Source organism: Schistocerca gregaria, unplaced genomic scaffold, assembly GCF_023897955.1.
Source record: "Schistocerca gregaria isolate iqSchGreg1 unplaced genomic scaffold, iqSchGreg1.2 ptg000668l, whole genome shotgun sequence".
NCBI lineage: Eukaryota > Metazoa > Arthropoda > Insecta > Orthoptera > Acrididae > Schistocerca > Schistocerca gregaria.
Genome location: NW_026062051.1, coordinates 1 through 24110, shown reverse-complemented (window position 1 = coordinate 24110; position 24110 = coordinate 1). Strand labels below are relative to the sequence as shown.

The window sequence follows — 24110 nt, the reverse complement described above, 5'->3', positions numbered from 1 at the left end:
TTCGCAAGGCAATTGCTCAAATCTGGACCATTCACAACCAGGCTTTGCGCTCAGAAGCCAAGAAAAACTTGCGCGGTGTCAAAAAATCAAAATGGCCTCTCGACCTGCGTCCGAACATGACGCGCGCCATGCGTCGCCGACTCACCCCTAAACAGTCTGCTTCAATGACACTTCGCACTATGAAGAGAATTCGTCACAATCCAAAGCGCCTTTTTGCACTCAAGGCTTAAACAACTCCACATAAAAAGCGAATAAATGACATAACTGTCACCTTTTCTGACTCTCTTTTCGTTTCCGTACAAGAAGTTCTAAACTTGCCATTTTTTTTCAATTCGGGCTCTCTTTCTCGCACGTACAGAATTGGATTTTTTTTGAAGAGCACCGCTCGTCGCGGAGCACGTGTTGGACGCCTTCTTTTTTTTTCCTCTTCCACGAATGAGTCTTTTGTCGACGAGGCAAAGTTGCATTCGGCGTCAAAGTTTCTCAAGACCCCGCATCTGAAGCTCTTTTCTGCTTCCCGCTAGTTATTGCCCGGTTGTACGGGACGCGTTCGGAGCACCTTGAGCTCCTTCCTGTCGTTACAGGTTAATTCTAACGTCTTTTTCGCCGCGCGCAGATACGACAAAACGCCCAAAAAGCGAGACAGACTGACCACCTTTCGACTGCGTCACCCCCTCAGTAAACCCCGTTCACTCGCCTCGGATCGACATGGCTCTGCGCGTCATGTGGCCGTCTCACTGCCAAGAGCGTTCTGGCTGGGTAGTTGGTTGGGCTCAAGATGATTGCATTTGTGTAGCGACTGTCATTCCGGAAAACCTTCTTCCGTCCTGTCGTGCGCTGCTGCGAGGAGAGTCCTCTCTTCCGCTCGAAGAGGTGCCTCGGCCGAGTCGAAGCGCGAGTCAGGATAGTTGTTCCTCGCTCGAAGATCAAAATGAGCCTCACAAAGAAAGACCGCTCTGTAAATTTATTGGAATTGACCGCCTCCGAGCCGACGCACGTCCCCCCTCGAGTCGTCCGTCGGTGCGCGGGAGCCTCCCTTCGGTATCCTCGCCCACTGCTGGCCCATGCTCTTCTCCCGCAGCCCGAGATCGGACCGGTTGCGACTTCTCTGGTATCTCTTCTGCCGTCTTGCCCGACCTGCAAGAAAAAGTTCGCCTCCTCAACTTGAAATTCTCTCGAGACCACTGGGGTGCCAAGCTCCAGGTCCTCGGCTACTATGACCTGTCGAACCTCTTGATCACCAATTGGTTCTTGTTTGTTTTCGGCGCCGCGCAGCGGAAGCTCGGTTCGCGTTGCAGGCCCAAAATCTTGTACTACGGCAATCGTCCGGCGCAAATCCCGCCACACCAGGTTATCCTCTACACCCAGCCGCGGGTCCACCAGTTCTACCCGGAGCCCTTCGAGTGGCAGAAGGTGTGCCTGGTCTCTCGTCACCGCGCGGACCTCCAAAAAAAATTTTCACACAAGTGCCCCGTCGACGAGCAGAAATACCTCAACTCTCTGCACCAAATCAACGCCTCTCAGCGCGTCGAGTGGCTCCTCGGGCCGGATTCCCCCCTGTCTCAAGAACCCAGCGAAAAAATGGCCGACAAGGCGCTGCACTTGATGGCGTCGCGCCGTCGATCCGCCTTGTGGTACCTTGCCAGAACGCACGTCCTGTTCATCAGCTTCTTCTTCTGGCTCATGCGGATCGTCCAATACGTGTTGGACTGCCAGCTCCCGCTAGTCGGCAAGCTGGCCAACGTCGGCGTGCTGGGCCCGTGCATCACAAGTCGCATCGATCTCTGGTTCTACATACGCCAACAGTGGACAGAGCTCGACCGCCTTGAATCCTACTGGAAAAACGACATTTCCACCCAATACCACTGGATCAGGGTGTACGACGCCATCCTCGCCATCTTCATCGATTGGATCTTGGGCCTCGTCGTCAACTTTCTGATCTTCAACTACATCATAGCCGGCGACCTCGACTTCATGAGCGCCATATCGAAGACTCTTATCACGTGGGTCCACGAGTGGCTCAAGCGCAAAGTGCAGTGGATCACCGCCGGCAGTCCGGGCGGAATCAAACTCAATGTCTATGTCGCGTCTTCCTTCGGCTCCCTAATCTTCTTCTATATCGACCGATGGCTTGTCACCGCTTGCGCCGTCTCGAACCTCATACCCTACGTCTTCCTGCTGATATCGTACTCCGGAGCTTGCGGACTCTCCACCCTCATCGCCATGACCTACGACAGCCTCTACTTTCTAAACATGCAAGTTCACTGGATGTACAAAGGAACCACCAAAATATACAGATTGCAACTCATCATGCTGCGCTCTCTCTGGCTGCTATTCAGAGGCAAAAAAAGAAACGTCCTTCGAGACCGAATCAACCTGTGCGACTACAGCCTCGACCAACTCATCCTCGGGATATTCCTATTCATCACCACCTTCTACCTAATCTCCACCTGTCTCATCTTCTACTTGCTGTTCGTCTACGTCATCCTTCTAGTTCTTCTCCTGCGAATCGTATCCCTCGTCGTCATCACGACTCTGAACCACTTCCCCTACTACCAACTGGCCCTCTGCCTCTCCAGCAAGAATTCCCTCCTCAGCGGCGTCTACCTAAGACCCCTGGACTCGGCCGTGGTCACCAAGGAGCGCTCCCAACGGCCCCACTCCTGCCGCCCAACCAAACTCCAAATCAGGTACGACCTCCAAAAAGACGAAGACATCTTCTACTACGAGCTGAAGTACACGCACACAAAATTCTGGCACCTGTTCTCGCACCTCAGAAGCAAAATTCAGAGCGTGTTTCTCAGATACAACGTCAAACACATGCTGAATTTGATCGCGCTGGGCCACCCACTAGGGTGAAAAGTCCCCCCGCGCCGTTGAAACCCCCCTTCACCGCAATTCGCACCCCCCGCCGCCCCCAGTCACCGCCAAAGACAACCGAGACAAACCCCGCCCCCTCTAACCTACTCGAACCCCTCGAAACGCGCGCTCTTTTCGAGGACTCAAAACGGCGCAAAAACAACGCGACCCAAAAGAGGCGCTCCGACCGAACGTCAAAGGCCGGCGCGCCGACGCAGCCGTCCTCAACCTCCAACAGCCCTGCTGTACTCGCTCTGAAAAAAAAAAAAAAAAAATCGAGTCCGTCTTGAGCGCCTCTTTGTCTCTCCCTCAAAAAAAAGACAGGCCGCAGCAAAAAAAACCACACAAGCCCTACGCTATCCGTGCCTGCTGTTCAAGGGAAACGTGCAAGAACACTTGCAGAATGACCTCTGTATTGCCTCATCAGCTCGACAGACTCTACGTGCTATCCGTGATGGCGTCTGAACCTACCGCTGTATTCGGATGCAAGACGTTGATCTTGTATGTGACGCACTTCGATGTCCAAGTCGAATAGGTGTTATCGAAGCGAACCGCGTATTTTCCGGCCTTGGACGCGCGAACCTGTAGAGAAACCGCGTTAACGTGACTGTTGAATCGCTTCAGCGGAAAAATGATTTTCTCGTCCTCGCCTTGGGACCCCTCTTCCGCCTTCTGGCGACTCACTGTCAGACCGATGTCGTTACATTCAGACACGAAATTGATGTCCAAGATGCTTCCGGGCGTATCGACGGACTGGCACACCGTGTGATGCGACTTGTTGCCGATGGTCACTCGCTCGGCGTCAGGAAAGATGTCGTAGTAATTTAGGCTTCCGCAGAAGGAAAAGTTGACAGTTGACGTTCCGCCTATCGTGGACGGTAAGGAAGAAATAGATAGCATGCTCAGCAAATTACCAGTTCCTATCTGTATTTTCGACACGAACTTTTCCGGAACGAACAAGCGAGCCATTTTCAAAACTGCCGACAAAATTCCAGACGTGTTCACCAGATAAATTTTGTCCAGAAATTCCGGATAATGTTCCTCGTCGATTTTTGCCAACTCTCTTAAAATTTCGAATCCTGCTACTTGAATGTGTTTCGTCCCTACGTTCCTCATGTCGTATATAATGATCATGGATATCGGACACCCTTGCTCCTGGTGCATCCTTCTTCGTCTACATTGCAAAGCATGGAGAGAGTCAGTTGCTAGCTTTTTCCCTCTCTAAACAACCTAATAGAAATTTCATGGCCCCTACCGACCATCCTCTAACACACGCACTCTATCTCTTGTAGCTCCATCATATACATATGATACTTGATAATATACTTGTGTGGAATCACGCTCAAGATATGCTTTATGTCTAGAACGCCCACGTCTTCATAGTACACAATTTGATCAACGCTTGCTCCTTCCAGGAAGCGTCCTGGCCAAAAGTTCCGCAACACCCTCAAATACGGGTCCTCTTGGGCTGTTTCCACGATGGAATCTATTTGGTTTTTTTTTCTCCAATTCTTCTCTCCCCCCACAAAGAAATTACTTAGTTTTTCGACCGATTTTTAAAAATAATTCGTGCACTCTCCAAACTCCAGTCGCGGCCGCACTTCGAAAAACGAAAAAAACCTACCATGGTCGACACAAAGGCCTCTACCGCACGATTCACGTTGTAGTCTTGCGCCTTCAAAAACCTAAAAAGGTACTCGTTTGTGTGGCATGGTTTCAACACATCAGCTAGATGTTCGCGCATGGAATCAACGAGCTCGATTCAGTAGGGCCGTGTCGCAAGACCACGTTTCGTACGCAGCGAGCGTTTCAGTGATAATTGTACAAAGTTTGCATGCAGTTAGTCAAGGCGAGACATTTTGAACGTTCTCAAAAAACGAATTCATTTTCGTGCAGCGTACCAACAGGTGCTCTGGATTGAACGTTTGCGAATTCTGGCGATCCATGGGTGCGGCCTCTACTCTGATGTTGCGATGCCTCTTGTTTTTGCCTGAGGGCAGTACAGTGCTAATGAAAAAAAAGGTCAATTATTTATAGTACCTGAAGTATTTTTGGTATTTTCAATCATTTTGATAATTTCCCAAACTCTGTAGCCAGTCCCGATATCTCAAGCGGCGGGAGAGTGTCTCCTGCTTCATTGTCGCACGGCGTTCGTTGTTTCGATGACTGGAAGCTACCTGGTGCCACCGGGATGGCCGTCGTCCGTTCGAAACGCGTAAGCAAACCACGCGACGTTCGCGACCCTCCCAACCTCGTTTTTTTTAGCTGCTAGCTCAGCCGCCCGCCCCGTGAGCGCGCATCGCAGGCGAATTGGGCTCGAGCAGTTCGTCGCTGCGCTGGCTCAACCAATCGGCCAACCCGGCCTTCGTGCGGCGCGCGCTTCTCTGCTGCTAGAGAGAAACGAGCCCATCGGTCAGCAAATGCAATTTTCCCATACAAACGTTTTACACAAAAAAGTGTGGGTATCTCTGTTATATGCATGTATTGCATAGGTTCACCTCATTTCGCCCTTGCCCCTTTTTTCAGCCATGTCTATCGGGGTACCCGTGAAGCTTCTCCACGAGGCGGAGGGGCACATTGTGACGGTGGAGATGAAATCTGGAGAGCTGTATAGAGGAAAGCTCGAAGAGTCCGAAGACAACATGAACTGTCAACTGTCGAACGTCACGCACAGTCGCCGCGATGGAAGCACCGATCCCCTTGACCAAGCGTTCATCAGAGGCAGTCACGTTCGGTTCGTCATTCTGCCCGACATACTCAAAGACGCCCCAATGTTCAGAAAGGACTTGGTGAAGGCCGGACGCCTGGCAGGACAGTCCGAAACGGAAGACCCAGGAAGGGGTCGCGGAGGAAGGATCGGATCGGGAATGAAGCGCAACATGGGACGCGGCGGTACGTCGTATACATCGTTAACTTGCGCCTCTGTCTGTCTCGCTTCTCCTCTAATGCCCCTCTTTAGGCATTCGCAGATAGTCCTTCTTTTAATAAAATTATGGGACAGTTTCCAAACGGGTTTTGGCCCAGTCCCTTTCGCGAAAAAGGATACAAAAATTTTTTTTTTAAGTACACTTTAAGATAGTTTGTCGAGCAAAATCGCACTGGTGGTTTTCTGAGCGCGCTCCCTGACGTTGCTTAAGTTCTGTTTGAAGGCTCAAATGTGCACGATTCTTTTGAAAGAAGTCACGTGGCCACTAGTTATTCTCTTCGATGAGCACCCAACGAAGTCAAACAAGAACTCTACCTGCCAAAAAAAAAAGTCACCAATTGGTGCTGTCTCAGTCGGCCTTTACCGCCTATTTTCGGAGCTGTGACGTCGACCTTTTTTTCAGATTCAAAGTGTACGGAGTTCCCTCTGCCTAGCGCCCCTGTTTTTCCGCCTCGCGGGGTGTGTGTTCGTGTGTGTATGTTATGTTGTGCAAAAGTTTTCGAAGCGCTTCGAGGTGCGCTAATACGATGCATTTGGCGCGCGCGTCGCGGTGCTTCCTGCTGCGCAGCCTGCGCATGGACGATTATAGCGTGGAAGATGGTGATTTTTACGTGTCGGCTCAGCTGTGCGTGGAGGGCATTCAGGTCTGCCCTTCGGTGAACACTGGTTTTGGGAGGCGCGTGTCGACTTCCGAATACGACTGGAACGAAGTCTTGAGCTTTCCGGTTGAGTTCAAACATATTCCTCTGTCTACGCAGATCGTGCTTACGGTCGTGGGCATCTCTCCGCCGGGCGTGAAGTACCCCGTGGGCGGGACGGCGATGCCCCTGTTTGACGAAAAGTGCGTCTTCCGACAGGGGTACAGAAGGCTCATGCTGTGGCCGAATCGCGCTGGAGACGGCGCTGTTCGCAGCACCACGCCTGGCTTGCTCTACCACCACTGCAAGTTGGAAGAGGTGGAGAGGCAAGTCGAGAGGTACTTCCTCGATCGAGAGCACGTGCCCGAGGTGGAATGGTTGGACTGTCTGGCTTCGCAGACCATTGAGAGAATCAACATTTCTACGGACGAGTACGTCAAAAATCGCCATTTGCTCTCCATCGAAATGGCCAAGTTCAGACACCCTCTTTTGTTTCATCAGCCGTCTCCGCCTGAGAAGGGCGTTCCGTCGCACGCCAGGTCGCCTCATTCCGGCGAGGGCGCCTTGCAGACCGCGCCCGCCGCGTCTCTGAGTCCGGAGGTCGGCTACGCGATGCTCGAAGCGGACCCGAAGGCGGCCGAGCACCGAAATCCGGTCGAGATCAAGCGCTCTTTCCAACACCAGATCAGAAAGCAGCGAGAGGACCGACACAAGCACATCACGAAGACGGCCGAATACTATTCGAAGCCCAGCTCCGGCGTCAAGACCAAGCTCAGTATGATCCTCGAGTACCCTCCTTTGAAACCGCTGTCGCCGGAAGAAAAAAACACCGTGTGGACTCACCGATATTACTTGCGTCGAAACCCCGGCGCGCTGTCCAAATTCCTCAGGAGCGTGAATTGGCAAGTCGGCGCGCAAGCCGAGGAGGCCTACGCCATCATGCACCAGTGGGAATCTATAAGCGTGGGAGACGCACTGGAGCTTTTGTCTAAGCCCTTTTCCGCCTATCCGAAGATCAGGTCTTTCGCTGTCCGTCGCCTCGAGTCGTCTACCTACGACGAGATTTCGGACTACCTGCCGCAGCTCGTGCAGGCGCTCCAATACGACAGAGACAACGCGCTCACGGACGAATCGGGCTTGCTCCGGCTCCTGATTCGGCGCGCGGTCGAAGACGAATACATCGGGAACTTTTTTTTTTGGCACTTGCTCGTCGAGTGCGACGCCCTGGACGCCGCTCCCGAGAAGGCCGAGTTATACTCCGACATCCACAGGCAGTTCATGTCCGCCCTGTCCAACTCCGAGAGCAGTCGAGCGCGCATATCGGCCTATAACGGGCAAAAAGATTTTGTGGTTTCTCTCTCCGAGATTTGTACCAAGCTGAAGGCGTCCAGACTGTCTCTCCGCAAAAAGACGCAGACGCTCAAGAGCATGCTTTTGAAAGGCGGCAGCTTCGAGTCGCTGCTCAGCTTCGACCAGCCCATCCCGCTCCCTTTGGACCCAAAGTTTTCGGTTACCGGCGTTCATCCGGACATCCACATCTTCAATAGCACCCTCATGCCGCTCAAGCTGAACCTGAACGTGTGCGGCGGGTCCGTGTTTCCGCTCATGTTCAAGATGGGCGACGATTTGCGCCAGGACCAGTTCGTCATCCAGCTCATCTCGCTCATGGACAAGCTCTTGAAGAAGGAGAACCTGGACCTCAAGCTGACGCCCTATCGCATTCTCGCGGCGTCCAGGTCAGTGGGGATGATCGAGATAGTTCCGCACAGCATAAACATCGCGGACGTGCTGAAATATTTCGGCGACATTATTTCCTACATGCGCTACTACAACGCGCAGGTGACCAGCACGCCCGGCACGGACGATTGCCTGAAGAAGGGCCTGCATTCCTTCAACTACTGCATCAACGACTTGGACACCTACGGCATCGACCCGGTGGTTCTCAACAATTTTGTGCGCAGCTGCGCCGGATATTGCGTCATCACGTACATCCTTGGCGTGGGGGACCGACACCTGGACAACCTCCTGATCACTCGGGACGGCAAGCTCTTCCACATCGACTTCGGGTTCATCCTGGGACGCGACCCGAAGCCCTTCCCGCCGCCGATGAAGCTGTGCAGGGAGATGGTTTTGGGGATGGGCGGCAAGGAGTCCGTGCACTACGAGCTGTTCAAGTCCTACGCCTGCGAGGCGTACAACATCCTGCGCAAGTCCGCGTACCTGATACTGAACCTGTGTTCGCTAATGGTGGACTCGGACCTGAAGGACTTCGCCCACGGCGAGCGCGCCGCCCTGAAGGTCCAAGAGAAGCTGAAGCTGGACTACACCGACGAAGAGGCGTGTCTCCACATGGAGAACCTGATCGCGGAGTCGGTGAAGGCGATCGTCGCGCCGCTGATAGAGGTAATGCACTCCTGGGCGAAGTACTGGCGGAGCTGAGTCGAGGGCGCGTGTCAGACAGAATGTATGCGAACTCGTGTGTATGTTTTTTTGGCCTGTCGCGCTCTGCCGCGGCTCGCAAGCGTTGGCGGGGCTGAGTCGAGGGCGCGCGCCAGACAGAGCGCACGCGAAATGGTGTGTGTTTTTTTTGGCGCGTGGCGCTCTGCCGCGGCTGAGTCGGGGGCGCGTGTCAGACAAGGTGTACGCAAAATGGTGTGTGTTTTTTTTTGCCTGTCGCGCTCTGCCGCGGCTTTATTTATTTAGCGCCATCGCCAGCAGGGCCATTCTCACGTAGAGGCCGTTTTTCGCCTGCCTGAAGTAGGCGGCTCTGGAGTCGGTGTCCAGAGATGGGTCTATCTCGCCGACGCGGGGGAGGGGGTGCATGAGGATCATGGACTCCTTGGCGTGGGTCAGCGTGTGTGGGGTGATTTCGTAGCTTCCCTTGACGGCCTCGTATTCCTCGGGCGAGGAGAACCGTTCTTTTTGTATTCTGGTGACGTACAGGACGTCGGTGCTCTTGAGGATGGCCTCTTCCAGCCGGCTGGCGCGCGTTTGAGTGATGGAGGTGTTTTGCGCGACCTGGTTCCAGACGGAGTTGGGGATTTGCAGCGAGTCGCTGGCGACGTAGGTGATTTTGAGCTTTTTGTAGAGGCTGAGCAGCTGGACTAGGGAGTGGACGGTGCGCCCGTGTTTGAGGTCGCCGACGAAGGTGTAGTGGAACCCGTGTATGGTGCCCAGTTCCTCGCGGATGGTGAAGGCGTCGAGCAGGGCTTGGGTGGGGTGTTCGCCGGTGCCGTCTCCCGCGTTGATGACGGGGACTTGGGAGACGGCGGCGGCGCGCTCGGCCGAGCCCGCTTCTGGGTGCCGAACGACTAGGACGTCCGCGTACATGGAGAAGGTGCGGATGGTGTCTTCGAATCCCTCTCCCTTGGCGGCGGAGGAGGTGTTGGGAGAGAAGGAGAGGACGGAGCCGCCGAGTCTGGACATGGCGCTGTGGAAGGAGTTGGAGGTTCTGGTGCTGGGCTCGTAGAAGACGTTTGCGAGGATTTTGCCCTTGAGGGTGTCGAGGGAGCCGAGTCGGTCTAGGCGGGTCTTCATGTTGGAGGCGGAGGTGAAGATGTCGTGGAGTTGTTGGTGAGAGAACTGCTTTATCTTCAGGATGTGGAAGGGCGGCATGCGGGGTTTGAGGAAGGGGCTGAGCGAGTCGGTCGCGTCTTGTTTGTTGGGGGTTGGGACGGGGCCGAGGGAGGCGTTGTCGGAGAGGGGGGTGGGGGGTTCGGCGGGGCGGGGTGGCTTGTCGGAGGGGCGTTGGGGGGCCGATAGGTTTGAGCCGGAGCCGCAGGGGGCGAAGACTTTGCCGTCGACCATGGCGAGTTGGCCGCGCAGGAAGACGCGTCGAAGCTGTCCTTTGACTTTCATGCCGGCGTAGGGGGTCCACTGGCACTTGGAGTAGGGCATTTTTGGGGGGATGGTCCACTCTTCGTGGAGGTCGACTTCGAGGTAGGTGTCGGGTTGTTCGGGGAGGTGGAAGATTTTTCTGGGGTTGGTGTGCATTTTTTGGATTAGGTCGTCGAGGGTGAGGCGTTTTTGGTTGACGGCGGTGAGCATGAGTGGGAGGACGGTTTCGAGGCCTGGGAAGCCGGGGGGGACGCGGTCGAGGTGCGGGTCGCTCTTTTCGGAGAGTGTGTGTGGGGCGTGGTCGGTGGAGATGACGTCGATGACGTCGATGTTGTCCCAGAGGGAGTCTTGGTCGGATTTGGTGGCGAGGGGGGGGGCGACTTTGAACCAGCCGGGCGGGGTGGGGTTGGGGCCGGGGAGGTTGGGGAGGTCGTCTTGACAGAGGAAGAGGTGGTGGGGACAGACTTCGCAGGTGACTTGGACGCCTTTTTGCTTGGCTTGGCGGATGAGGAGGATTTCGTCTTTTCTGGAGACGTGACAGATGTGGACGGAGCGGGAGTGGAGGTGGGCGAGGGCGATGACGGAGGCGACGAGTTCGAGTTCGGCGTGGACGCAGATGGGGAGGTGTTTTGGCCAGCGGGCGAAGTGTTCGGTCCAGGTGGAGAGGGAGTTGAGTTGGAGGGTGGTGAAGGTTTTGTTGAGGTACATTTTGAGAGCCAGGACGGGGGGCGGAGAGTGGGGGTCGCCGTTGGCGCGGAGGGAGTTGAGGGCGAGGTCGGCGAGGGGTCGAGCGTTGTCGGAGCTGGCGCCGAGGTAGAGGCCGTAGTCGCACCTGGCCTTGGCGGAGGCGAGTTTGTGAACCAGGAGGAGCGAGTCGAGGTCGGTGATGGGTGGGCGGGTGTTGGGCATGACGCCGACGAAGGTGATTCCTCCGGCGAGCGCGGCGGCGGTGCCGGTGTCCCAGTCTTCCTTGTGCGCGTCGCCGGGCTCGCGGAGGTGGACGTGGAGGTCGTAGAGGCCGGGGAGCGTGACGATGCCGGTGGACTTGCTGCGGACGTCGTCGTGGATGAGGCGGATTTGGTCGGGGTGCTTGATTTGGTGGAAGAGTCTGGACATGGTTTCGACCATGAGTTTGGCGACCTTGATGTTGGTGATGAGGGAGATGGCGCGGTCGACGGCGAGTCGCCTGGTGATGTAGCCGTTGGTGAAGACGGAGGAGGGTCGCTTGAAGCGGTTTTTGAAGGGGAGGATGATGCAGGCGTCGATTTGAGAGCGGAGGAGGAGGTGGTTGACGCTGGAGTCGTCCTCGGGGGAGTCGGAGTTCCAGAAGACGGTTTTGACGGGGAGGCCGTGCTCGGAGAGGTAGTCGGAGGTGCCGGGGGTGCAGTAGAGGGTGAATCCGAGGTCGATGAGTTTTTTGACGGAGGGGAGGAATTCGAGTTTTTCGGCGTAGGAGCCGATGCTGAGGAGCATGATTTTGTTTTTGGGCCACTTGAAGCCGGTGGCGGACATGGCTTTGAAGAAGGCGACGTATTTGGACTCGCCGAAGCAGGCGACCTCGCCGGTGGAGGCCATTTCGACGCCGAGGATGGGGTCGGCGCCCTCGAGTCTGGAGAAGGAGAATTGGGGGACTTTGATGCCGACGTAGGGGATTTTGGAGAGGTCGATGTCGAGGGGCTTGAGCGTGACGCCCATGATGACTTTGGTGGCGATTTCGGCGAAGTCGACGAGGAGGGTTTTGCTGACGAAGGGGAAGCTGCGGGAGGCGCGGAGGTTGCACTCGATGACCTTGATTTCGTCGTCTTTGGCGATGAATTGGATGTTGAAGGGGCCGGAGACGTCGAGGGACATGGCGATTTTGCGGACGGTGTCGGTGATGTTGGCGGTGGTGCGGTAGTCGAGGTCTTGGGAGGGGAGGAGGAGGATGGCGTCGCCGGAGTGGACGCCGGCGTTTTCGACGTGTTCGAGGATGGCGTGGGCGATGACGGTGCCGCGTTGGACGACGGCGTCGACGTCGATTTCCTTGGCGTTGGAGATGAACTTGCTGATGACGATGGGGGAGTCCTTGCTGAAGGTGCCGGCTTCGTCGAGGTAGGCGGCGAGTTCGGAGTCGGTGTGGACGACGCTCATGCCGGCGCCGGAGAGGACGAAGCTGGGGCGGACGAGGCAGGGGTAGCCGACTTCCCTGCAGAAGGCGATGGTGTCGTGGAGGTTGCGACACTCGCGCCATTTGGGTTGGTCGACGCCGATTTTGTCGAGGAGTCGGCTGAACTTGTAGCGGTTTTCGGCGGCCTCGATCATGTCGGGGTGGGTGCCGAGGATGCGGACGCCCTCTTTGGAGAGGGAGATGGCGATGTTGTTGGAGATTTGGCCGCCCATGCTGACGATGACGCCCATGGGGCGCTCGCGCTTGCAGATGTCGAGGACGCGTTCGAGGCTGAGTTCCTCGAAGTAGAGTTTGTCGCATTGGTCGTAGTCGGTGGAGACGGTTTCGGGGTTGTAGTTGATCATGATGGTTTGGTAGCCGAGGGCTTTGACGGTTTTGACGGCGGAGACGGCGCACCAGTCGAACTCGACGCTGGAGCCGATGGAGTAGGAGCCGCTGCCGAGCACGACGACGGAGTTGCTCTTGTTGGGGGCGAGCTGGGCGGCGGGGGGACAGTCGTCGTGGGTGCCGCAGTAGGTCATGTAGTTGTAGTTGAGGTCGTCGAGTTCGTACTCGGCGGCGACGGTGTCGATTTGCTTGACGACGGGGAGGATGCCCCAGGACTCGCGGCAGTTGCGGATGATGGTTTCGGTGCTCTTGACGCAGAAGGCGATGTATTTGTCGCTGAAGCCGAGGCGTTTGGACTCGAGGAGGAGGGGGGCGTCGAGGGCGCCGTGGTCGAGGGAGGAGAGGGCGAGGCTGTGGGCGTAGATGTTGGCGAGCTTGTGGAGGAACCAGCAGTCGATTTTGGTGAGAGCGTGGATGCGCGCGGGCGTGTAGCCGTGGAGGAAGGCGGTGGCGATGAGGAAGACGCGCTCGTCGCTGGGGTGAGAGAGTCCGTGGTCGATTTGCCGGAGCAGGGCGTCCTTGGGGGAGGTGGGGTCGAGGTCGAGGCTGAGTTCGTCGGGGCTGAAGCCGAGGCCGCGGCCGGGCTTGACCATGCGGATGGCTTTTTGGATGGCTTCTTCGAAGCAGCGGCCGATGGCCATGACCTCGCCGACGGACTTCATGCTGGTGGAGATGTGCTTGGAGACGCGCGAGAACTTGTTGAGGTCCCAGCGGGGCATTTTGACGACGATGTAGTCGAGGCTGGGCTCGAAGCAGGCGGTGACGCAGCTGGCGAGCGAGTTCCTGACCTCGAGCAGGCTGTAGCCGAGAGCGAGTTTGGCGGCGACGAAGGCGAGAGGGTAGCCGGTGGCCTTGGAGGCGAGGGCGGAGGAGCGGGAGAGGCGGGCGTTGACTTCGACGATGTAGTAGTCCTCGCTGGTGGGGTCGCAGGCGAATTGGATGTTGCACTCGCCGATGACTTTGAGGCAGCGCACGACCTTGATGGCGACGCGGCGCAGGGAGTGGTAGTCGCGGTCGGAGAGGGTCTGGGAGGGCGCGACAACGATGGACTCGCCGGTGTGTATGCCGAGGGGGTCGAAGTTTTCCATGTTGCAGACGGTGACGCAGTTGTCGTAGGCGTCCCTGACGACCTCGTACTCGACCTCCTTCCAGCCCTTGAAGGACTTTTCGACGAGGACGTAGTCGCCGGACGCGAGCGCGCTGGCGGCGACGCGCGCCATCTCGGCGGGGTCGCTGGCGAAGCCGCTGCCGAGTCCGCCGAGCGCGAATCCTGTGCGGAGGATGACGGGGTAGCCGATCGAGTCGGCGGCCTGGAGCGCCTGGTCGACGGTGCTGGAGATCATGCTGGGCGCTATGCGCTCGTTTATGCGCAGGAGCCTGTCGGCGAACATTTGGCGGTCCTCGGTGGCGATGATTGTCTCCGCGCTGGTGCCGAGGACCTGCACCGAGTACTTGCGCAAGACGCCGGTCTTATACAGCTCTACGCCGCAATTGAGCGCGGTCTGTCCGCCGAATTGCAGCATGATGCCGTCCGGGCGCTCCTGCTCGATCACCTTGCTCACGTACTCCACCGTGATCGGCAAGAAGTACACCTTGTCCGCCAGCCCCGTCGTCGTCTGCACCGTCGCCACGTTCGGGTTCACCAGGACGACCCTGATCCCCTCCTCGCACATCGCCTTGATCGCCTGCGAGCCCGCGTAGTCGAACTCGCCGGCCTGTCCTATCGACAGCCCGCCCGAGCCGAGCAGCAGCACCTTCGAGACCCTCGTCCTCTGCACGTCGGGCTCGTACGGCCTGCTCATCGGGTGCTCGCACGGCTCTCCCCTGGCCAAGCAGACGAACTTCTCGAACAGGTACTCCGTGTCCTTGGGACCGCCGCCCGCCTCCGGGTGGAACTGCACGGAGAACCAGGGGCGCGCCGGGTGGTAGATCCCCTCGTTCGTCCCGTCGTTCGCGTTGACGAAGTAGGGCCTCCACGGCGCGGGCAGCGTGGACTCGTCAATCACGTAACTGTGGTTCTGCATGGTCAAGTGGCACCTACCCGTCATCAGGTCCACGCAGGGCTGGTTGTGTCCGCGGTTGCCCGTCTTGAGCTTGCGGATCTTCGCTCCTATCGCCGCGCCAATCAACTGGTTGCTCAAGCAGACGCCGAATATCGGCTTCGGCCTCTCCGACGCGCCCTCCCTCTCCAACACCGTCCTTATCTGCTGTATGGCGCCGTCCAACATCAACGGGTCGCCGGGCCCATTGCTCAGAAACAACCCGTCGTACTCCCCCGGGTCGACCTCGGAAAACGGGTCGTCCCACGGCACCACCAACATCCTCGCCCCCAACCTCAACAAGCACCTCAACTGGCTGTGCTTCACTCCAAAATCCACCACCAACACCCTCGGCCCCCCCCCCCCCCTCCGGCACCAGCCACCTCCTGCGGTCCACCGACACCCTCTCCACCAGGTTCGTCAAATTCGGGTCGTAGTAGGGCGCCCTGCGCGCCTCCGGCTCCATCCGACTCGGGTACAGCTTCGCCAACGCGTTCCCCCCGTCTCGTATCCTCTTTATCAGCTCCCTCGTGTCCACGCCGCTTATCGCCGGCACGCCGTGCCTCTTCAGCCACGCCCCCAACGACCTCACCGACCTCCAGTGCGAGTACACCTCGTCTCCGCAATAGTCGCACACCACCAAGCCCGCCACCTGTATGGCGTTCGACTCCATGTACTCGCTCAGCGGAAACTCTCCCTCCTCTCTCGCCCCCGCCGCCTCCTCTGGCACCCCGTAATTCCCTATCAACGGGTACGCCAACACCAAAATCTGGTCCTTGTACGACGGATCCGTCAACGCCTCCACGTATCCCACCATCCCCGTCTGAAACACGCACTCCCCCACCCCAATCACGTCCTCCGCCCCAAAGCACCAGCCCTCGAACCTCACCCCACCCCTCAGCTCTATCGTCGCCTCTACTCTTCCTCTCATGACGCGCCTCAAAAAAAAAAAAAATCAGCGAACCGCGCGAGGAACACGAAAAAAAAAAAACAATTTCGGCCAATCCACTCCCCCCTTTGTTTTTTTTCCCCCTCACCACTCAAGCGAGCACATCTTCGCGCCTCTCGCCCCCTCCAACTCGCCCCCTCCACCCCCCCATCCGACAAAAAGTACCTTATCTCTCTCTCGGAAGCGCACTCTATCGCCAACTCTTTCGCAACTCCCGAACTCTGCAGCTTACCACTGCCCTTCTGTTCCTCAAAACTAACACTTCCGCTCAAAAAAATACGACGGAAGCACCCTTAACAAGAAACTGGCTCGACCGAGCATCTAATTTCCGCCATAAGAAAAAAAAACAGAAAATATTTTCCTGCCCCCTCCTCTTCCATATTTATCCACTTCCTCCTCCCCTCCTCCTCCACGCGCCCATCCACCACTCTCACATTCGCGCACCCATGCCCCCTCGTACGCCCCGGCCCAAATCTCCCCCACTCTCCCGCACCCCCACTAACTCCTCTCTCAGTCATTTCGTCAAAAAAGGTATGGCCCTCGAAAAATATTTTTTTTTTGACGCCAACGCGCTCACCGAACCCCCCCTCAGACTCCCCGACTCCGCGCTCCGCACGCCAAAACCCCCTCCCACGGCTCGCCCCCCTCCCACGACGCCCCCCTCCCTCAAGGCCCGAAGACCCCTCGCGCGAAATCCGCCAAAAAGTCCACCGACCGACTCCGCTCCGTACGCGACCCCTCTCGACCCCCTCTCGCCCTCAAACCATCCCCCTGACAACTCTCCTTTCTTTTTTTTTTCTTTTCTTTTTTTTTTTAGAAACTTGACCGTTTGATCGCGTCGGTTCGACGCCTCGACCAAGCTTCCTCCCAGTCGGTCGACGGCACCGCCTCGCCCCCCCTCCCCCGCGACCTCAGCCTCTCCGCGGATGGCGGCGCGTCCCCCCTTCCAGGCGGAGAACGCCCCCACGTCCACGCGATCAACTTCTCTGACCCCGCCCTGGCCAACTCCCTCCGCTCCAACATCCGCGCGTCCAAGCCGTCCAGCGACCCCTCGGAAGAAGTCGTGCCCGGCGTCGTCTATTTGGGGCACATCCCGTTCGGCTTCTTCGAAGAAGAGATGAAAAAATTTTTCTCGCAATTCGGAAAGGTCAACCGCCTCCGTCTGTCTCGCAGCAAGAAGACGGGCGGCTCCAGGTCCTACGCCTTCATCGAATTCGAAGACCGAGAAATCGCGGAAATCGTGGCCGAAACCATGAACGACTACCTTATGTACGGACGAAGAATCAAATCTGCGGTCATTCCAGCCGAAAAAGTACATCCAAACACCTTCTTCGACAAAAAAAAGTTCCTGGTCCACGACACGGTCACAGAGCACAGAATCGTCCACAACGCCCCAAAAACCAGTGAGCAGCTTGAAAAAAACGTGCAGCGTCTAATAAGGAAGGAGGAAGAACATAAACAAAAGCTAAAAAAAATGGACATCGACTACGAATTTGTAGGCTATTCGAGCATTTGCTGAACCCCCCCACCCCTCTCGGGGAAAGCGCTCGGTGCGAAGCTCAAGTGCTTCTCCCCGCTCAAAATGCCTACAAAAAAAATTTTTTTTTGGAACTTTCTGCCAACATTTATAATCAATAATCTTTCTCCCTCGCCTAATCCATTCAGAAAATTTCTTCTTTATATACATTTTTTTTTGGTTGGCACCTGTCTGCACCAACGACACCCCCCACGACGGCGAAAATTCCAGCCACCTCCCCTTGGATAACAAGAGAACTGCACGCCATTTGACTCTCCATCGCCTCTAAGACACTCGCCCCTTCGATCGAGAACGCACAACATGAGCTCCTTAAATTACCGAGCCTGCGAGGACCTAAAGCTCAAACACGACAGGTGCTTCTACAAGTGGATGCGCGAAAAATTCCTGCCCGCGGCGAGCAAGACGGACGAATGTGAGCCGGAGTGGATGGCGTATCAAGCGTGCATGAAGGTTCGTACTCCCCATAAAAGCTCTGCAAAAAAATGCGCTGACATTTTCGTGTTTCGCCGAAGTCAAAGCTCGAAAATTTCGGACTGTCTCACGTGAAGAGAGACCACAAGGAGGGCGAATCGAAACAATAGATCGTTGGCGTTCCTTTCAAAAACTCCCCTTTGGCCAGCCTTTTTTTTTTTTTTGTAGAGTTGCGTGTGAGACTATTTTTATTTTCCAGCGCTTGCAGCGTGTGTCCGTGGTTTAAGAGGTGGACGGCATTGTCTCCGTCTCCCCCTCTTCTATGCGCCCCTTTTTTTTTGGCGCGTCCCGGGCGCCGAGTTTCTCGCAAAATTTTTACAGGCGTTTTTTTTTGAAATGTGTCATTCTTTCTCTTTCGACTCTCTGATTGACGTGCAGGCTCTTCGGGGGCTAGCCATCGGTGACGGGCTACTCGTTTGACCCCGGGGAAGAGAGTGTATAGCGCATCCCTATGTTCTCGGTTTCCTATAGGTTCAAGAGCAATAAGGAAGAAGACACGCAGCGCTACAGCTTCAACAATGCCTATATTTCTGTGAAAGAGCTCAAGGAGCACATCGAAAATGAGAACGGGTTGTCTTCTGGAATAGAGCTCGAAGATCCCGAGACGGGAGAAGGTTTGTTTGTGTTTTTTATGCATTAATTAGGTCAAATTTTTCATGTGTGGGGAGGGGTTCTTTTCTTCTGCACGCGGCGCAGCTGGGCGTTGGTGGCGGGGTGGGGGCGTACGAGGGTCGTTGGGGCGAGCTGACGTTGTTGTTGTTGATTAGTGTACCGAGACGACGGAAAGGTCGCCAAGAATTCGTTGGTTTTGGTGAGTCGACTCGCTAAGAAGTCTCAGAGGAGCAACGGGAGTTTCATGACTCATTCGGCGATAAAGCGCGTGCCGGCGGCGAATCAGACGCCGCCCGCCGGACTGACGTATGTTTGCAACCGTTGCAGAAAATCTGGTCATTACATTCAGAACTGCCCAACCAATGGGAATCCCGACTTCGACCGCCCATTGCAGCGCTTCGTCGGGATTCCGCTGAGCATGACGAAGAGGGTGTCGAGTGGAGACACGTCGAAGCCGACTTTGGTGTTACCGGATGGCAATTTGGCTGTATTAGTTCCGAACGAGTACGTGTTTTAATTCGGTTTGAAGACGATGGGCCATAGAAGAGAAGGTTCGTCTCGCCCGGAGTGGCAGGGGCTCACGCCGATGTTCTTGTACGGGGGTTACGTTCAGGGGGGGGTGTGCGAGAGAGAGGAGACCGTCGTGCCCGAGGAGGAGGTTGGTGGGTTTTTGTCCGTATGTGTATGTTTAAATGCTGACAAGTTGAAGTACTGTGTTTGAGGCAGGCAGAGCGTCGCTGTTGGCGCTGGAGGCTGAGAAGAAGAGCGTGCCGGAGGAGTTTCGCTGTTCGATGTGCCAGAATGTGTTTAAGAAGCCAATGAGAGTTCCATGTTGCAGTGCTGTTTTTTGCCAGGCTTGCATAGAGCCGTCGACGTCGGCCGACCCCGTACAGTGTCCGATATGTCGGAAGGTGTCTTTGTTTGAGAGGTTGGTGGCGGACGAGGAGTTGGAGTTGAGTATAGAGAGGTGGAGGAGGGATAGAGAGGGGAGGGAGGACGAACCGCCTCGCGCCGAGGGGGTGGAGCCTGGTCGCTCGACGGAGTTGGAGAAGCCGCAGGTCGACGATGGGGGGAGTTTGCTGTTGCCTGCTGGGACGGGCGGCGCGACGGTTAGCAATTGTGTGGCGGAGTCGATTAACGTGAAGAGGCCGCCAAAGATAAAGCGTCCGCCGCCGCCGCCTCGTCAAGTCGGCATCGCCGAGGCCGCGATCAACAGTAAGGCACAGCAAGGAGAGTCGGACGGCGCGTCGGAGAAGAAGAGAGAGGGCGAGGAGGTTCAAAATCTCTCGTCTTCGGCTCAGGTCGCTTCGAGTCCGATCGACGGATCAAAAGACGAGCCAAAGGACGGGTCGAAGGACGAACCGGGAGACGGATCGGGAGATGCGTTGCGGAGAGAAGAAGACGCGGGGAAGGAGTCGCGAGAGGCTGAGCGTCGGTTGCCTGGTCCATCCAGTGACGAGGGGAGGAGGAAGGGGTGGAGGGCGTCACGCGATTCGTCTTCTAGGAGGAAGGGCAGGAAGAGGTCGTCTTCGCCGGATGCGTTCATGGATTCGTCTGATTCGCAGTTGACGGAGGAGGGTTCGTCTGCGAAGAGGAGGAGGAGGCTGTCCGGGTCGCCTGAGGTGGAGGGACATCGGCACCGTTATCGAGACGAAGAGAAGCGGCGAATCGAGCGAGAAGATGGTCACTATGGTCGGGTTGAAGAGGTGAAGAGGGCTCTGTCTCGCGTGTGTCGAAAGCGCCGTCACTACGGAGACGACTATTATCGCCACGAGGAGTGCCTTTACGAAGGAGAACACGATTATAGGTACCATCGACTGCGTAGAGACGAGGAGTTACTAGAGAGCGAGAACCACAGAGGGCGTTGTTGTTACGTCGGCGCGTCGTCGTCCAATGTCTCGTCTCATCGTTATCGCGAAGATGAGGCCGCGCCATGTCACCACCATGAATGTGACTGTCGAAGATACCGTGACAGCGACTCTTCTCACCGCCACCACCATCGCCACTCTCCCTCTAGGCAGCACTCCGCGCACGGGAACCACGAGTGTCATTGCCGCCACTGGAGCGGCTATCATCGCTACCACGACGCCGAGCACTATTACGACGACCCCTCCGGGCACGAGAAGGAAGAAGACCAGCCTCGAGGTGGAGAAGACAAGAAGAAAAAGAGAAAGAAGCGACACGGAAGACGGGACAACCAAAACGCCGCTCACGTCGCCGACGACCCCAAATACAGCGCAGATGTGTTCGACGATGGAAATCGGTATGCCGTGGAGTCCAAGGCCGACGACGTCGTCTCGACGGACCCCACCGTGTCCAGTGCCAACCGCGTCGCGAGGAAATCCCGCAAAGAAGACGTTCCTAGAAAGCGCGCTTCCACAACTCGTCCCGGAGAATTGGCCAGGGACGGGGCGTGTTCCTCTTCGAACAACGGCCGCTGCACCGAGGAGCAGCATCGGCCTCAGCACCACCGAGACGCCCCCTCTGTCGATCACCCGTCCGACCAAGGAAACCCGAAACCTGCGTCCGCTCGCAATCCTCCAAAGCAAACTAAAAAAAAAAAATCTAGAAGCTCACATAGAAGAGGTCGTAGAAGATCGCGCGCCCACTCGTCGTCTCATAAAACCAATGATAAAAACAATAATAACAAACGCCTCAGAACTTCTCATCCTTAATGCGCCCATCAACTCGTTCCCGTCGTGCACGAACTTTTATATATAATCTCTATTTTTGCGTCGTTTCTGTAAGGGGAAAAATATATATATCTATTTCCTAAAACCAAGAGAAGTCCCCTTCAGCCTTCTCTCCTTTTGGCGATCTCTATCTCTTCTTCTCGTCCAGATCGTTGTCTCAAGGCCTTCCCAACCCTCTGACGTCTGTCCGCGCCCCTCTTCTTGCCAGCTGGGAGAAGAAAAAAAAAAGAGTCAACCACCTAAGCCACGCACGGTTCGCCAACGTGCACAATCGACGTACCCAACGAAACGCTCACCGCCTGATCCAACGGTGAAATGCTCGGCTCCCTTTCTAAGCTGTCCGCCCACCTCTCCTCTCTGGAGGACGACTTCTCCGAATAACATCTGCACCTCCTTGCCATCCTCGCGTAGCAATTCACTAAATACGTGATCATCTTCGAAAAAGTGTCAGCACGTGTCTCCCTTCTGTGCACAACGCTCAAGTGCTACCAACGCGGCCCCCTCCCTCCCTTTCGAACTTTTGGATTCGCTCTCTTCGACGCAACCCTGTCGAAACCGGCGCGTCCTCCCTCCCTCCCCCTTTTCTTTTTTGGTTCGCCCTCTATCCCCCAACCGACTCTGAATTCCGACCCCCACAGATTCATCATTTGCTCTAGAATCGGCCGTGGCCACCTACGAAAATGACATGCGCCGCTACGAACCTTATCGTCTTCAACCTCTTGCTGCAAACTGTTAGCCCCATAAATTTCGCAAAATACAAACTCCTAAAAAAGTTTTTTTCTCATTTCTCCCTTTCTTCCGTTCACGAACGGCATACGGCGACTCGGCCGACAAGGAAAAGGGTGAGGCCCACAGCGCTCCCTCCGCACGGCTCAACGCGCTCGCGCCAAGTTCCCTCGAAAAGCTGCCACAGTTTGACAGGCGGTTCGACAGGTTTAATAATAGATTTGACAGGTTCTGTCAACCGCGTTTTTTTTTTTTTCGGTTTACCGCCCTGCCCACGTCAAAAAAAAACTGCCTTGCTCGGTGTCGCTCTCCTTTGTATTTATCAATCGTTCTCTTCGTCTGAGAATCCGAGGACAAACTGCGTTGTTTCCTCTTTCGAATTCTCCCTTTCGGCCTTCAGCGACTCGGCGTCCGAATTTGCCTCGAACCCAATGTCGAGCAGATTCATCACGGACTCCCTCGCCTCGGTCTGCGTGTCTGCTCGGACTCCCTCGCGCTCTGAGAAGTACGCGTCGTAGATCCTCGTCGCCCGCATAGTCCGCTCTTCTGGAAAGGGCACCTGGAATGCAATCCTCGGAGGTGCTTCTGGGATGTGTGGGACGTCCAATAGGCCCGTGTTGTAGGCGATGTTGTAGGAACATTGCACGACGTCATCAAGACGAACTCGGTCGCGAATTCTGCTTGTATTTTTCACCAATTCTACGCTCGGTCGAAGTTCGTCGACTGCCTGCCTCAGCAGGAGTTCGGCCGTTAGGATTCTTATGGCCAGGTCCATGATGTCGGCGTGGCGGTCTTGAATTTTGCTCTGGAGCCTGAGAATGCCTTTTTGAAATTGCTGGTGTTCCTTCACTTCAAAGCGGATGCGTCAATCGCTGTTGGGCACCTCACGCAGGCGTTGTTCTCGCGAGAATTTGCGTACGTCTTGACACGTTTTCTCGCATTTGCCGATCCACAGAAATAATTTTTTCCATGATCACCTCCGGTTCTTCAGGGACGGTTAGGCCGCGGTTCATGTCGCCAATGGCGCGAATGAGTTGGATAGAGAGCCTCATGAACGTCTGGAGTTTGTAACTGAGTTCGGATTTGACAGACATCCCGCGGCGTGGGTGTCTGCGCCAGGGCCGAGCATTAATGTGCAAGAGATTTTTTTTTTTTTTTTTTAATCGAGGGACAGTGATTGGTCTATGCAAGCGTTGTTGACTGTCCGCAGAGGGGGCCTGCTGGACGGACTCAAGCGCGCGGGGCGCTTCCTCAGACCGCCTGGGGCCCGTGCGGCCGCGAGGAGGTCCATCGCGAGCGTGGATAACGCGAAGAACAGCGCCGTCCGTGCCTCTTGCGCGACGCCCGCGACTTTCTTGGACAAAATCTCTCGTCGCGGCCCCTATGACTCCGTCGAGCTGTACATGCGGCACATGAAGTCCATGCTCGATAGTCGCCGCCCCGAGATGGCCATCGAGGTCTTTTACCTTGCATTGAAGCGAAAGATTGTACCGAGCCCAATTTTGCATGTGTTATTCGCGAAAGCGCTGACTATGCAGGACCGCTGCAGCGAGGCGCACGACTATCTGAGGAAGCTACAGGTCCCGAACTTCCTCAACTTGCGTTGCGAGAGCCTGCAGGTTGGCGAAATGCTCAGGAGTCCCTGTCGAGTGAAGCTCAGATCTCTCTTGAATATGTGGATCGACAAAAACCACCTGAACCTGGCGATGAACCTGGTGCTAAACCACCTGGTCAACCCGAGCACCCTCGACTACAACCTGTTGTTGACGGGCACTGGGAAGTATCCGGAACAAGCCATTGTGCTATATGACCATGTTATGGCCCGCGGGTGCGCGCACCCCGCCTTCCTGTCGACATTGGTGCAAAAATATGCGCATGTCCTGCAAGGCCTCCTCGCTCGCAGGCATCTGGGTGCGATTGAGGGGCAGAAGCACTATCGCCACCGCCTTACCGGCCTATTGTGTAGGCAGTTGAGAACAATACCACTCACGATTCCGCTGTGCTGCACGCTGATGAAGTGTTGGACTCGGCACGGATGCTACCGCCTGGTGATCGGTCTCTACCGCGCCATGGAGTCGGATCCCGCTCTGGCGGCGAGAATAAACGTGGCGATTCTCAACATGGTACTCAATGCACATGCGTTAGAAAGGGACGTGGACGGCGCCATCGAGCTATTCGAAAAAGTCAAGAAACTGCCAAACATCAGCCCAAATGTTTGCCTGTACAACACGCTTCTGAAGTGCATGTCTCTGATCTGTCTCGCGTGTGT

The 24110-nt window shown here is 56.2% G+C and overlaps 6 protein-coding genes across 8 annotated transcripts; 3 read left to right on the top strand and 3 right to left on the bottom strand.

The window, feature by feature from the left end:
- Nucleotides 1–1527: 1527 nt before the first annotated feature.
- Nucleotides 1528–4865, bottom strand: LOC126318433 (SEC14-like protein 2). Its single transcript, XM_049993370.1, has 4 exons — nucleotides 4761–4865; nucleotides 4484–4615; nucleotides 4138–4370; nucleotides 1528–4033 (listed from the first exon to the last, which is right to left on the bottom strand). Exons 1-4 carry the CDS (start codon nucleotides 4803–4805, stop codon nucleotides 3298–3300), a joined length of 1146 nt encoding a protein of 381 aa, XP_049849327.1. The 5' UTR covers nucleotides 4806–4865; the 3' UTR covers nucleotides 1528–3297.
- Nucleotides 4866–5934: 1069 nt separating this feature from the next.
- Nucleotides 5935–9073, top strand: LOC126318438 (phosphatidylinositol 3-kinase VPS34-like). 2 transcript variants are annotated; one of them, XM_049993375.1, is made up of 2 exons: nucleotides 5935–6197; nucleotides 6375–9067. In XM_049993375.1, the coding sequence occupies exons 1-2, from the start codon at nucleotides 6067–6069 to the stop codon at nucleotides 8860–8862; spliced, it is 2619 nt and encodes an 872-aa protein (XP_049849332.1). In that variant the 5' UTR covers nucleotides 5935–6066; the 3' UTR covers nucleotides 8863–9067. The 2 variants fall into 2 exon arrangements, with proteins under 2 accessions (XP_049849332.1, XP_049849331.1); XM_049993374.1 differs by having other exon boundaries at nucleotides 5949–6197; nucleotides 6354–9073.
- A 32-nt stretch (nucleotides 9074–9105) lies between these two features.
- Nucleotides 9106–15736, bottom strand: LOC126318424 (protein PYR1-3-like; the record flags this gene model as incomplete). The annotated part of the gene is given in 2 exon segments (XM_049993362.1): nucleotides 9106–15220; nucleotides 15222–15736. Coding segments are annotated over 2 exon segments (6621 nt in total), but the record flags the coding sequence as incomplete, so codon positions are not given.
- Nucleotides 15737–15866: 130 nt separating this feature from the next.
- Nucleotides 15867–17351, top strand: LOC126318445 (MKI67 FHA domain-interacting nucleolar phosphoprotein-like). Its single transcript, XM_049993385.1, has 4 exons — nucleotides 15867–16258; nucleotides 16317–16333; nucleotides 16395–16529; nucleotides 16620–17351. Exons 1-4 carry the CDS (start codon nucleotides 16249–16251, stop codon nucleotides 17319–17321), a joined length of 864 nt encoding a protein of 287 aa, XP_049849342.1. The 5' UTR covers nucleotides 15867–16248; the 3' UTR covers nucleotides 17322–17351.
- Nucleotides 17352–17936: 585 nt separating this feature from the next.
- LOC126318444 (sarcoplasmic reticulum histidine-rich calcium-binding protein-like) lies at nucleotides 17937–21876 on the top strand. 2 transcript variants are annotated; one of them, XM_049993383.1, is made up of 3 exons: nucleotides 17937–18424; nucleotides 18578–18926; nucleotides 19132–21876. In XM_049993383.1, the coding sequence occupies exons 1-3, from the start codon at nucleotides 18262–18264 to the stop codon at nucleotides 21095–21097; spliced, it is 2478 nt and encodes an 825-aa protein (XP_049849340.1). In that variant the 5' UTR covers nucleotides 17937–18261; the 3' UTR covers nucleotides 21098–21876. The 2 variants fall into 2 exon arrangements, with proteins under 2 accessions (XP_049849340.1, XP_049849341.1); XM_049993384.1 differs by lacking the exon at nucleotides 17937–18424 and having other exon boundaries at nucleotides 18578–19016; nucleotides 19132–21098.
- A 262-nt stretch (nucleotides 21877–22138) lies between these two features.
- Nucleotides 22139–22954, bottom strand: LOC126318458 (uncharacterized). Its single transcript, XM_049993398.1, has 2 exons — nucleotides 22761–22954; nucleotides 22139–22690 (listed from the first exon to the last, which is right to left on the bottom strand). The coding sequence occupies exons 1-2, from the start codon at nucleotides 22933–22935 to the stop codon at nucleotides 22164–22166; spliced, it is 702 nt and encodes a 233-aa protein (XP_049849355.1). The 5' UTR covers nucleotides 22936–22954; the 3' UTR covers nucleotides 22139–22163.
- Nucleotides 22955–24110: the final 1156 nt, after the last annotated feature.